Source organism: Triticum dicoccoides, chromosome 1B (genome assembly GCF_002162155.2).
Source record: "Triticum dicoccoides isolate Atlit2015 ecotype Zavitan chromosome 1B, WEW_v2.0, whole genome shotgun sequence".
Classification (NCBI taxonomy): domain Eukaryota; kingdom Viridiplantae; phylum Streptophyta; class Magnoliopsida; order Poales; family Poaceae; genus Triticum; species Triticum dicoccoides.
Genome location: NC_041381.1, coordinates 80896635 through 80909766, shown reverse-complemented (window position 1 = coordinate 80909766; position 13132 = coordinate 80896635). Strand labels below are relative to the sequence as shown.

At 46.8% G+C, this 13132-nt stretch overlaps 1 protein-coding gene across 1 annotated transcript; it reads left to right on the top strand.

Annotated features, from left to right (window-relative positions):
* Nucleotides 1–6: 6 nt before the first annotated feature.
* LOC119320677 lies at nucleotides 7–1383 on the top strand. Its single transcript, XM_037594665.1, has 2 exons — nucleotides 7–1200; nucleotides 1258–1383. The coding sequence occupies exon 1, from the start codon at nucleotides 24–26 to the stop codon at nucleotides 1194–1196; it is 1173 nt and encodes a 390-aa protein (XP_037450562.1). The 5' UTR covers nucleotides 7–23; the 3' UTR covers nucleotides 1197–1200; nucleotides 1258–1383.
* The last annotated feature ends 11749 nt before the right edge of the window (nucleotides 1384–13132 follow it).

Sequence of the window (13132 nt, the reverse complement as noted above, 5' to 3'; positions counted from 1 at the left end):
GATTCAATACGGTGCAAGTCGACATGTCAAAGCGCAAGATCTCGCTCCACAGCTGCAGCACCGCCGCCGCGGCGGTCGAAATGTCAAAGCGCAAAATCTCTCTCCACAACTGCAGCACCGCAGCCGCCCCCAAGCCGCAGCAACACTTGTTCCTAGTGTTGGACGACTGGGATAAGGGCTACAGCGTTCGCAAGGTGGATTTAGACGCTTTGGACTACGCCAACGATGACTGCGAGCCTGACGACTTCAGCGAGCCGCCGCTCGCCCGCTTTGACGTGGTGCACGGCCACTCGTACGCCTTCGTCGCCCACGGCACCAAGATCGTTGCCATGAAGCCCCATGAGGTTAGCCCCGCTATCCCCGCCTTCGACACGGCCACCTCCGCAGTTGGTATCCTCCCGTGGCCCGAGTTTCGCATGTCCTTTGGAAGGCCCATCCTCGTCTCCATCGACGGAAGGCTCTTCCTCTTCATCAACCGCATCCACTACCTTGGCGACCCGCCAGTTTGCGAAGCTGTATATGCACCTGCAGTGCAGAAACCGTGGGTCTGGACGTCACTCGACTCGCCACGTTCGCTGCTGCCGTTCACAGCTCCTGTATGCTATGCTGTACACCCGGATGGGCGCACCCTCGTGGTGTCATCCCGTAAATGGAGGACCGTAACCGAGGAGGGCACCTTCTCCTTCGACACCAAGAAAATGGAGTGGACGCGCCACGGCGACTGGCAGCTCCCTTTCCGCGGCCAAGCACACTACGTATCTCAGCTGGATGCATGGATCGGCATGTGCCACCATAAGGGTGGCATCGGTCATCTCTGTTCCTCGGATGTCGTGCCAGTTGCCGCCGGTGCAACGACCTTACCACGATGGAAGCTCCTCGGAGAGGAAAGGCTTTTCGACCCGGATTCGCCGCTGCACCTGGGTGCCACCCTCGTTCACATGGGCGGCACCAGGTTCTGTCTCGTGGAATCTATGTGGCACAAGGCCGATGAAGACGTGCGGCAGCGCAAGGGCAAGGAGAGTGGAATGTACGTAGGGCCTCCTCGGGTCGTTATTCGCATGACAACGTTTGATGTTCAGTATGACAAAGATGGTGAGCTGCTTCTTCAGTCACGGCGAACTCATGGCTGCAGAGTTTTCAGGAGAGCCCATGACAAGCCGGATTCGTTGGCTGGCCCCGTGGCATTCTGGCTATAAGCATCTTGAATGCAGATTTATTTTTATTAGCCCCGTGGCATCCTGGCTATAATATAAGCATCTTGAATGCAGATTTATTTTTATTAGCCCCGTGGCAATATTGAGTTCTGTAAATCCCTGGAATTGAAGTAAACATGGTTCAGAATTGTTTAATATTAGGGTCTGTCTCAGTCGACTGAGACTTCGCTATGTCTCAGTCGAATGACGTCATCCTTGTGCGTATCGTGTAGTTTCTGATAGCTTTTTTTTGAGCGGTAAACCAACACTTTATTAAGACGGGGTTCAGTTTTCAGGAATCAACCACACATGGCGACCCACTTCTAAAGACGAAGAAAACTTGGCCAAACTATGAGCATCAAAAATTAAAACACGACTTTCAAAAATAAAAACACAGCTATCAAAATCCCTTGCTGAAGCTTCAATCTCCTTAATGATCACACTATAAGGGCCAACCGATCCCTTATGTATCTCTTCCACCACTGATTTGCAATCACAAGCAATAACGATTCTCCTTAACGAGAGGTCTTGCGCAAGTGCCATAGCTTCTCTGCATGCAAGAACTTCTAGTGTCGCCGGGTCGTGAATATTGTAGTTTCTGATAGCTCGTTTGTGATGTTTGCTTGTTGGGCTTGTTTGTGGGCTCGGTTGTCTCCTGTTTTCTGTGACGGGCTTCACTGGTTTAGGCTGGCTTGCATTTATATTTTGTCTCTGTCAATTAAGTTGCCGTGCATCGGCTGAGGTAAGATTAGCTGTTCGTGCAACTTGTGCGTGTTGGTGTTGTGTTCGCTCTCTCTCTCTCTCTTTTCTGTTCAAGTCTTTTTTTCTCCAGTTCCTTAAAAATAGAAATGACAGGCATGCAAATTGCACATGGTAGACGGACATGCTACTGACATGTGTATAACCCCATGGGCACTACTTTTTAAAAAGAAAAAGAATATTAAGTTATACATGGACAGTGGGCGTGCAATTTTGCATGGCCGGAGTACATGCAACTGTGTACGGACCATGCAACATTTTTTCCAAAAGAAGTCCAAAACACCACCATTTAGAAAAGGAACATAACACAAATCCAAAACGGAAAAATAAAAATAGAAAGGAAAACAAATGGTAGAGAAATGAATAAAGAAAAGTAAACCGGGCCCGCCCAAGCACTCAGCTCCCCGCCCCGCCCGCACCCTAGTTACACCTCGGCTAATGTCGCTTCGAATTGCATGTGGACTACAACATATGTGGTCACACACGGGCGACGTGCAACTAGGTGGCACGTTTGAAAAATAAAAAACAACACTATTTAGAATAGATAAAAAACCTACAAAAACAAAAATAAAATTAAAAGTAGAAAAACAACACTATTTAGAATAGATAAAAAACCTACAAAAACAAAAATAAAATTAAAATTAGAAAATTAGAAATAGTCGTAAACATGCAGTTGCAGCCGGGTGCGACACTTGCAGTTGGGGGGATGTTGTCGGGCTTGCAACTGGCCCGCCCCCTCTACCGGTGGCCCCTCCGGCAGAACAAAAAAGTCCAGTTGCGGTCGGGTTACAAGACATGCAGTTGCGGTCGGGTGCGACACTTGCAGTTGAATGCCTAGTGTTGAACATGTAACTGGCCCGCCCCCTGTTGGTGTACAGAAGTAGAGGCTCTACTTTGTACTCCTTTACCTGTGCACGGGCAGTCAGAGTCGCGCCTGTGGCCACACTTAGCAGGGCAAGGAAGGGACGCCGAAGCCACAAGACGATCAAAGCAACGCCAAGACAGAAACACAAAGAGCAAGAGGGCGAGGCGAACTCCCCCGGCAAGACCCTTGCCGGGGCGGCTTCCGCAGCCCCGGCAAGGGCCTTGCCGGGGCGGCTTCCGCAGCCCCGGCAAGGGCCTTGCCGGGGCGACCCACCCAACACCAACAAAGCGCGCCACCCTTGAGCCCGAGTTTTCCAAGACCATCAACCACATTGGAACCAAGGCTCGGGAGGCGCCTCCATGGTGGCATGCAGATCTTTGTGAAAATCATTAACACACACAATATCAGATGAGGACCAGAAGACGAGACCTTCGGCAAAATCCTTGCCGGGGACGACCGTAGTGTCACGGCAAGACCCTTGCAGAGGACATCAGCAAGGCCGCGGTCAGATCCGCGTGCACCAAGACCCCACTGCCGTTCCCATGCAACTGCCAGCCCAGCCAGCCAGGCGGGCACCTGCGTGGCAACGTGCGGTCCCGAGGCCAACTCAGCAAGCACCTGCGTGGTGGCATGAAGATCTTCATGAAGACGCCACCACCGGACCACCTCAGCAGCCTGCCAGCCTACATGGCGCTGCCCGCCTCGCTGGCGTGGATGCGCGTCGAAGCAGGGCGAGGCGGCGATAAAGTGAGGGGACACCTCAGGGGCGCATTTAATGCGTCTTGTCCCGTAATGGCAAGAGATAGACATAGCTATTGTACCCTTCAACCTCCTGTGTGCCACTGTGGTGCCTCCTTCGACTATAAAAGGAGGCCCGAGGCGTACTGGAGGGGGATTCTGCTCTTTGGGCAAGTCACACTCTATAGCTAGTTCAAGAACACTAATATACACACCAAAGCAGGACTAGGGTATTACGCGATCTCCGTGGCCCGAACCTGGGTAAACGACCTTTGTGCTGGCTCTTAGACCTGCCCTTCTCACAACCCCGTGCCCGCCGACCACCGTAGGGATCCCGTTGATCCCATAGGTGTCATTCTCACCGATATCCCTTCTCCCGCCGCCCCCTCCGATAAAACAAAGGTCCAGTTGCAACCATGTCGGGGGACATCAGTTGCGGTCGGGTGCGGCGCTTATAGTTGCGGGGCTGTTGTCGGGCTTGCAACTGGCCTGCTCCCTCCGACAGAACAAAAAAGTCAAGTTGCGGTCGGGTTACAAGACATGCAGTTCGTTCGCCTGCCACACTTGAAGTTGCATTCCTAGTGTCGGACATGCAACTGGCCCGCCCCCTTCGACATGCAATTGTGTGCGATCGATGTATGTGTAAACAAGTGACAATATTTTTTAAATAATAGTAACAACAGAAAATAAAGAAAAAAGAAAAAGAAAATGGGAACAAACCAAAGCGAACAACCCTATTAATCGCTCCTGTCCCCAGGCAACCCGAGCACTAACAAAAAATTCAGACTAGAAGAGAGCCCCAAAAACAGACAAAGACAAAGCCATACCACCCCTCCCGACAAAACACCACAAAATTTCGGTCGGAATACGACACTTGCAGTTATGTGACTAGTGGCAGACAAACAATTTTCCACTTCCCCGACAAAACTCCACATAGTTGCAGTCACATTGAAGTTACGTCGGGGTGCAACACTTGCAGTTATGTGCCTAGTGATAAACATGCAACTACCCCCTCCCCCGACAAAAAAACAATTGATTTACAGTCGATGAAGTTACGGAGATTGTCCAACCAGATGACAATGTTGTCAATTTTCAAAAATAAAAATGTGTTGCTTAGTTAAGAAAATAAAAAAGAATAAGGTAACTAGAATCATGCAAAAAAGGTTTAAAAACAACAATAAAAAGGAAAAAAAGAAAAGCAAGAGAAAAGGAGAAAATACAAAATGTAAGAAGAAATTCAAACATGACAAGGAACATCGACGAAATAATCATTTAAAATACTTACAAGTAAATAAAAGATTAAAAAAGATTCTCAACCGCTTACCCACCCCCTCTTTGGACGGTTTGTTTCCTCGTTGAAAAATTAATCCCAAAACTAGACAAAAAAGAAACTTCTCAAGCCCAGCCCACAGCGCATATTTGGCCAACACGAGAGAAAAGAAACAACAAAAGAAAAGGAAATTGGCCCATCGCGCATGTAAGCAATTGATTTCAGTATAAGATAGACATATCTACATAGATTTGAAGCAACAATGATCGAACGGCCAGGGAGTCGGACTGAGTTTTAACAGTCCTGTATGAACCTAAACAGAGAAAAATAAAATAAAAATAAAAGTCGAGGCCTATGAACTGCTACTAACTGAAGAACAAAAAGACACACACAAGTCACTTCACTCTAACTGTTCGTTCCCATCCTGTAGAAAGAAAATCAAAAAGAAAAAACGAAACGGACCTAAACCTTGTTGAACAACCGGCAAAATAAAGCCCAATACACAAAGAAAAAGAATCTCCGCCCAGACACCACCTGAAGCCTACCTGACGAAAAAAACAAAGACAAAAAACAGGCCCACCCAGTTCGTTCCCTATGTGGGCTGATATACAGGAAACAACATGGCTGCACGGATCCTAAAGCAACACAGAGATTTAAGGGTCAACAAATCGACTGAGACTTCACTAAAAATCAGTCGACTGATTTTTAGCAGAGCCGTTAATATTATAAGATTCTGTAATTCTATGTAAAAACTATTTTTATATATGTTTTGCTAAAGACACATGTAGATGAGAAATAACCATGTCACATCTAAGTCCCTCACCATATACATCTAATTGCTATAAGATTGGAGTCAATTTAACATTTGCCCATGTAATTGTTGTTTTTTGTGTGAGAGAATTCCTTATTTGACCCCCCCTTTAATTGTGATCCTCTATTTGGCCCTAAAAAGGATTTTTTTCTCTATTTGACCCTACTTCTAAATTTTATGCTCTATTTGACACTTTCATCGATTTGCCTGTTAGGTGCTACTTGAAAGACACATTTTGCCCCTAAAAACACACACCATCTATTACAGAAATTCCCTCACAGCTCTCTTAATTCATGTTGTATACATCCACCAAAAGATAATCATGTCGTATAATGCTCAATTCATGTTGAAACCTACCACAAAAAGCTGGCGTGAAAGGCATCAATGAGGTTGATGTAGGATAGAACCCTAGATGCCCGATCTTTCATGATTGGAGGGAATCCTACGAAGAACACGAAGAACACGAGGGGAAACACGAGAGAATCACTCAAACCAACAAGATTCAGTCACACATATGCTAGATCCTTGAAACACAAAGAGTGATACACGATCCAAAGTCAACAGAGGACGATACAAAGGTCTTCTTCGTGAGGAGGTCTTGAAGGGTCTTCCCGTGATGGGCTCTTGAATCCGCTTGGGGGATCTTCTCCGAAGAGGTCGTGAACTCCGATGGAGAAGTAACCAAGCGGATGAGCAAAGCTCTATCTCAAATATGAGCTAAACCAGTGCTAACCCTAACTAGGAGGAGGAGGAGGAGGTCTATTTATAGTCTAAGTGCAAATGGAGGCGAAATGGAAGGGTACATGGGCCTCGAGCCCAAAGTTGTGCACACACAGGCAGCGGACGTCCGGTCTCCACCGGTCGTCCGGTGGCTCGCGGGGGTCCGGACGTCCGATAGGGCTCAGACTTTCGCTAATTTCGTTCTGTAAAAGTGGTACCGGACGTCCGGAGACGGCCGGTCGTCCGGTCGCTTCGGACTTCCACAGATTTGGCTCGGGTGTGGAACTGACAGTCGTCCGATGGGGGCCGGATGTCCGCTCGCAGGGAAGTGTTGCTGGACGTCCGGTCCTGGGCGGACGTCTGCTCGCTGTTGCTCGCGTCGGCTGGGACTTGGGTCGGCTGGGCCTTCAGGCGCCGGACGTCCGCTAGCTGGAGCTTCAGGCGCCGGACATCCGGTCATGGTCGGACGTCCGCTCGCTGTAGCTTCTTCGGTAGCTCTTCTTCTTGTCCCTCATGCTTGATGTCCTCGCCGTCTTGTCCATTGGATGTAGTTGCTCCGTGGCCTTCCTCCAAGTACCTGATCACACACAGTGTTTCCGCTTGAGGTAGTAGCCATGTCTCATGTGTAGAAAGTGGTAGTTCGGAGAGGAGCGAGTTCACCTTATCTTCGATAGTCTTTGCCCGAGTCTTGTCATTGGTCCAAGTGGTGTCGTAGGAGATGTAGATGTGTCCATAGGGATGATCGTGGGATGCTCCGCATCATCTCCCCCCCTTGGGAAAGATTTGACCTCGGATCGAAAGCTTCATCACCATGGTATGGCGAGAGGTCTTTGACATTGAAGGTGTCGCTCACGTTGTACTTGTTGCTTGGGAGGTCGATCTTGTAAGCGTTATTGTTGTAGCGTGCTATCACCTTGAAGGGTCCATCGGCTTGGGGTAGAAGTTTGGACTTGCGTTCGTTGGGGAAGCGTTCCTTGCGAAGGTGTAGCCACACAAGATCTCCAATGTTGAATATCATGGGTTGCTTGTTGATGTTGAGCTTGGTCGCGAGTCATTGTACTTGGCGCTCGATGGTGTGCCTTGTATCTTCATGCATCTTCTTGATGTCACTTGCTCGTGCACTTGCGTCCATATTGATGCGCTCTAGTGGAAGAGGAAGAATGTCCAATGGGGACAACGGGTTGAAACCGTAGACGACCTCGAAGGGGGACTTGCCGGTAGTCGAATGTCTTGCGGGGTTGTAGGCGAACTCAGTGATGGGTAGGCACTCCTCCCACTCCTTGATGTTCCTCTTGACCAGCACGTGTAGTAGAGTGGAGAGTGTTTGGTTTGTCACCTTCTTTTGGCCGTCGGTTTGATGATGGTATGCCGAAGAGAACAAGAGCTTGATTCTGAGCTTGGCGCATAGAGTCTTCCAAAAGTAACTCAAGAACTTGATGTCGCGGTCCAAGACAATCGTCTTTGGCACTCCATGGAGGCGCAAGATTTCCCTACAGAAAAGATTTGCAATATGTGAAGCATCGTGTATCTTTTGCATGGGATAAAATGAGCCATCTTAGAGAATCGGTCCACAACAACAAACATGGAATCCTTTCCATTTTGAGTTCTAGGCAAACCAAGTACAAAGTCCATGCTAATGTCTTCCCAAGGTTGATATGGAATAGGAAGTGGCATGTAAAGACCATGGGATTGAACTTTTGACTTAGCTTTGCGACATGTCGAACATCGGTTGGTGAAGCGTGAGACGTCGCGGAACATCTTGGGACAAAAATAGTTCTTGGAGAGCGTAGCAAATGACTTGTCGCGTCCAAAGTGTCCCATTAGTCCGCCTCCATGAGCCTCTTGCAAAGGAGAAAACGAAGAGAAGACTTGGGAATGCAAAGTTTGTTAGCTCTCATAAGGTAATCGTCCTTGATGTAATAGCGTTCCCAAGATGTATGCGTCAAACACTTGGCATAAGGAATAGGGAAAGTAGGATCATGCGCATACAAGTCTTTTATGTGCTCAAAGACAATGACATTTAATTGAAGTTTGGTGACAAGCATGCATATGCGGGAAAAAGCATCCGCCAGAACATTATCCTTACCTTTGATATACTTGATGACATAAGGAAATGACTCAATGAATTCACTCCACTTAGCATGACGCTTGTTCAACTTAGTTTGACCCTTTAGGTACTTGAGCGTTTCATGATCGGTATGGATAATAAATTCATGAGTGCGAAGATAATGTTCCCATTCACGCAAAACTCGCACTAAAGCATATAGCTCTTTGACATAGATGGGCTAATTGAGTTGTGCTCCGGAAAGTTTCTTACTAAAGTATGCTATGGGGCGCTTCTCTCGCGTTAACACACCTCCTATGCCACTACCACTAGCATCGCAATAAATTTCAAAAGGTTTGTCAAAGTTGGGTAATGCAAGCACGGGAGCATGAGTAAGAAAATTCTTAAGCTCATCAAATACGGTATCTTGGGATGGCCCCCAAACAAATGTCATAATTTTCTTACTCAAAGCATGCAAAGGTAAAGCAATGGTGCTAAAATCCTTCACAAATCTACGATAGAAACTGGCTAATCCAAGAAAACTACGCACTTGTTGTAAGTTTGTTTGTTGGGGCCAAGTTTTAATAGCATTGATCTTAGATTCATCTACATGAACACCCTTAGAAGACACGATGAAACCCAAGAAAACAAGCATATCAACACCAAAAAGGCATTTGTCCATATTAGCATAAAGGCGCTCTTTCCTAAGGGTTTGCAACACGGTTCTAAGATGGGTGACATGATCTTTGAGGGATTTGCTAAAGATAAGAATATCGGCAAAGTAGACCACAACAAATACACCAATATAGGTTCAAATAACAAAATGCATGACTCGCATGAAAGTACCGGGTGCTTCGGATAAACCCATTGGCATAACTAGCCATTCATATAAGCCAAATTTGGTCTTAAATGTGGTTTTCCATTCATCACCTTCTTGGATGCGTATTTGATAGTAGCCACTCTTAAGATCAATCTTAGAGAAGATGGTGGCTCTGCTAAGCTCATCTATCATATCATCTAGGCATGGAATGGGTTAACGATAAACCCGGTAATAGCATTGATGGGACGACAATCGAAACACATGCGAAATGTACCATCTTTCTTGGGAACAAGGATTACCGGGACGACACAAGGGCTCAAGCTTTCACGTACATGGCCGTCATCGATGAGTTGTTGTACTTGCCGTTGGATCTCCTTGGTTTCCTCGGGGTTGACGCGGTAGGGAGCCTTGTTAGGTAGAGGTGCTCCGGAGATGAGGCCGATTCGGTGTTCGATGCCTCATAGTGTAGGTAGACCTAGAGGTAGCTCGTCGGGGAAAACATCTTGGAATTCCCGCAAAAGAGAAGACAACATTAAAGGTAGATTGTGAGAGGTGTTAGGTTTTGTTGCCTCATCCTTGCACAAAAGGACATAGTGCATAACACTTGATGGGTTCTCACACACTTCTCTCATCTCACTTTTGGTGGCAAATAGAACTAAGTTCTTCTTGTCGCTCATCGTGGAGGCACTTGATTTTGGCTTGTGGCGCTCACTCTCTTTTGGGTGAGTCGCTCTCTCACTCTTTTCTCCACGATGGGTGGCTTGCTTGTTGGCGATCACTTGACTTGGAGACATAGGTCGTAGCACGTACTCCTTTCCTTTCATCTTGAAACTATAGTGATTGGTACGCCTGTTGTGGATGACGCCTCGGTCAAATTGCCATGGTCGACCAAGAAGGAGGTGGCAAACGGACATCGGGACGACATCACACTCCAAAGTGTCTTCATATGCTCCTATCTTGAAAGAAACTTGCACCGTATGCTCGACTTGAATTGTGCCGGAATCGCTTTGCCATTGAACCTTGTAGGGGTGCGAGTGCTTCATCTTGACCAATTGGAGCTTGGAGCATAGTTCTTCACTTGCCAAGTTGTGACAACTCCCTCCATCGATGATGACCTTGACGGACCTTCCATTGATGCCGACCTTGGTGTGGAAGATATGGCATCTTTGGTCTTCATCTTGTTGATGTTGAAGAGTCAAGACCTTGGAGACAACGAGAGTGGGGCTCGAATCCTCATCACAAAAGACTTGATCATCTTCGTCTTCATTCACGCGCTGGTGCATGGCCACTTGTTCAATGGCTTCCATTTCCTCTTCACTCATGGAGTCATAGGTTCCGTCATCATTGAGGATCATGGTGCGCTTGTTGGTACACTCAAAGGACTTGTGGCCTTGGCCGCCGCATGTGAAACACTTGATGGAACTTGTCTTGACGGTCTCATTGGTTGGAGTAGATGATGAAGCTCTCGGCTTGTAGTTGCTTGTAGTAGGAGGACGACTTGAGGTTGTCGAAGTTTTCTTATAACTTGACTTGTCGTCGTTGCTTGTAGATGGCTTGGATGAGGTAGAAGGTGTTGGAGTCGTTGAAGCTTGGTTGTTGGAGAAGCCGTGGCTCTTGGAAGAGTACTTGGCGTACTTGAAGTCATCTTGCACTTGATGTTATGCTTTGGTAGCTTGATGCACTAGCTCAATGAGGTTGGAGTAGGGTTGGAAATCGGCAATCTTCTTGATGGGATGATTGAGGCCATTCAATAAACGGGCCATAGTTTGCTCATCATCTTCCGTGACATTGGCTCTTATCATGGCAATCTCCATTTCCTTGTAGTATTCTTCAATGCTCTTTGTTCCTTGCTTGAGTAGTTGGAGCTTCTTGAAGAGGTCACTGTTGTAGTATGTTGGCACAAAGTGTGCTCGCATGACATCCTTCATTTGATCCCATGTGGTGATTGGTGGTTCACCTCTTGCTTCTCGGCACTCAAGGACTTGTTCCCACCATATGAGCACATAGTCTTGGAACTCAAGGGATGCCATAGCAATCTTCTTCTCTTCCTCATAGTTGTGCAAGCGAAAGATCTTGTCGACCTTCAATGCCCATGAAAGGTACTCTTTGGGATCATTGCTTCCATTGAACTTGGGCATGGTGAACTTGAGCTTGCCATAGCGTTGCTCTTCATTGTGTTGGGGTCGGGGATGATGATGACACCCTTGACGTGGATGATTGTCAACCTTATATTGCTCTTGGCATGGAGGATTTCCATAGTCATCATGCTCTTGGTGAACTTGAGGTTGTGGAGGAGCTTGTCGAGCTTGTGGAGGAGCTTGAGGAACTTGACGATGCACTCTTGCTTGGTAGTTTCGCTCTTGAATTTCTTCATGAAGTGCTTCTTCTTGATTATGCGTATCTCGGTTGCGGTTGGTGACGGATCGACTTGACTCTCAAAGGACACATTGTGCCTCAAGTGTGCTTCACGTTGTTGTTGTTGAAGATGTTGAGCCTTGACATCTTGTTCGTCTTGGTGTTGGCGCGCTCGCTCTTCCTCTTGGTGACATTGACGTTGCCTTTCTTGTGCTTGTGCAAGAGTAGCTTGGTTTTGGCGATGACGATGTGCTTGCTCGTCGAATTGCTCTTGTGGATGATTGCCGTGTAGAGGATTGCAAGTTTCTTGACGGTCTTGGCACGTGGCTCGATGTAGAGTGTTCGATGTCGATGTACTTGAGCCGGAGAGGGTGTCGTCGGAGTGTAGACTCGAGCGGCTCCATATTTAGTAGGACGAAGTGGTAGAAGGGCGGTTTACCAACAAGGCACGAATCTCGTCCATTCTTGCATCGTTCTCTTGTTTGTGTGCGTCGAGCTTGTTTTCAAAGTAGTCTCTTATTTGTTGCTTGGGGAGTCACAAGTCGGTGGAGAGATTGTCGATGCGGTCGCTCATTTCTTGTTGTTCTTGATGCAAAGCTCTTTGTGCATCAAAGAGGTGGCTCTTGGTGACATAGGATGACATGTCGTCGTCTTGCTCGATGAAGAGTGGGTTGGTAGAATAACTTGGCCTATCCATCATACCAAGCAAGTATGTAGTGGGAGAAAGAGAAGAACTTATACCAAATGTACCTTGACTGATGTTGAAGATGGATCAATGATCACTCAAATGTGGAACAAGAAAATAGCACAATTGGTACCAATTCTTGTCGGTTCTCACACCTACACAAGTAAAAGCTTATGGTGGAGCTCGGTTATGATGGTGGCACAAAATTTGATGCAACTGTGAGTGAGCCTCAATAATGTTGGAAAATATTCACAAATTTGCAAATGCAACAAGTAGACCAATAGCAAGATATGGAACATGGAAACACACACACAAATAGATAAGTGGGGTCGTGCAACCAAGGAATGAGCCAAAATGTGGAAACCACGAAAATGCTCTTGTTGGACAACAGTAGAGAGACGCTAGCACGATTGCACAATAGGCGGATACGAAACTTGTGCACAACCTACTAAGCAAAAATGCAACAACTTCTATTCCAAGTATGCTATATGTATGGTATTCCGGTGATATGATCCAAGATGATCGAGTATGACAATCTTAATGTAGTATGATGCTATGGTTCTTGCTTATAATTTCTTTGTTTATTTTCCCTCTTGCTTAAAAGCATGTTTGGCTCTTTCTCTTTTGAGCTCTTTTGTTTCATGCAAAACTTCACGAACCAAGATAGCAATTGTGTATGCGATGACAACCACTACAAAAAAAGACACATCCGTGACATTTTGGGCCGAACGAATATTTTTTTTGTCATACTTATGACACTTCTATGACGATAATTGTGACGAAACCCGGTATCATCATAGATGTGGTGGGCTCCTACTTCTATGGAAAAAAATCATGATAGAAAATGGGCTTTTAGTCCTGGGCGGGCTGGA

Excerpts from the sequence above, each read along its gene's own strand:
- LOC119320677 (XM_037594665.1), top strand. The coding sequence starts at position 24 with ATGTCAAAGCGCAAGATCTCGCTCCACAGCTGCAGCACCGCCGCCGCG.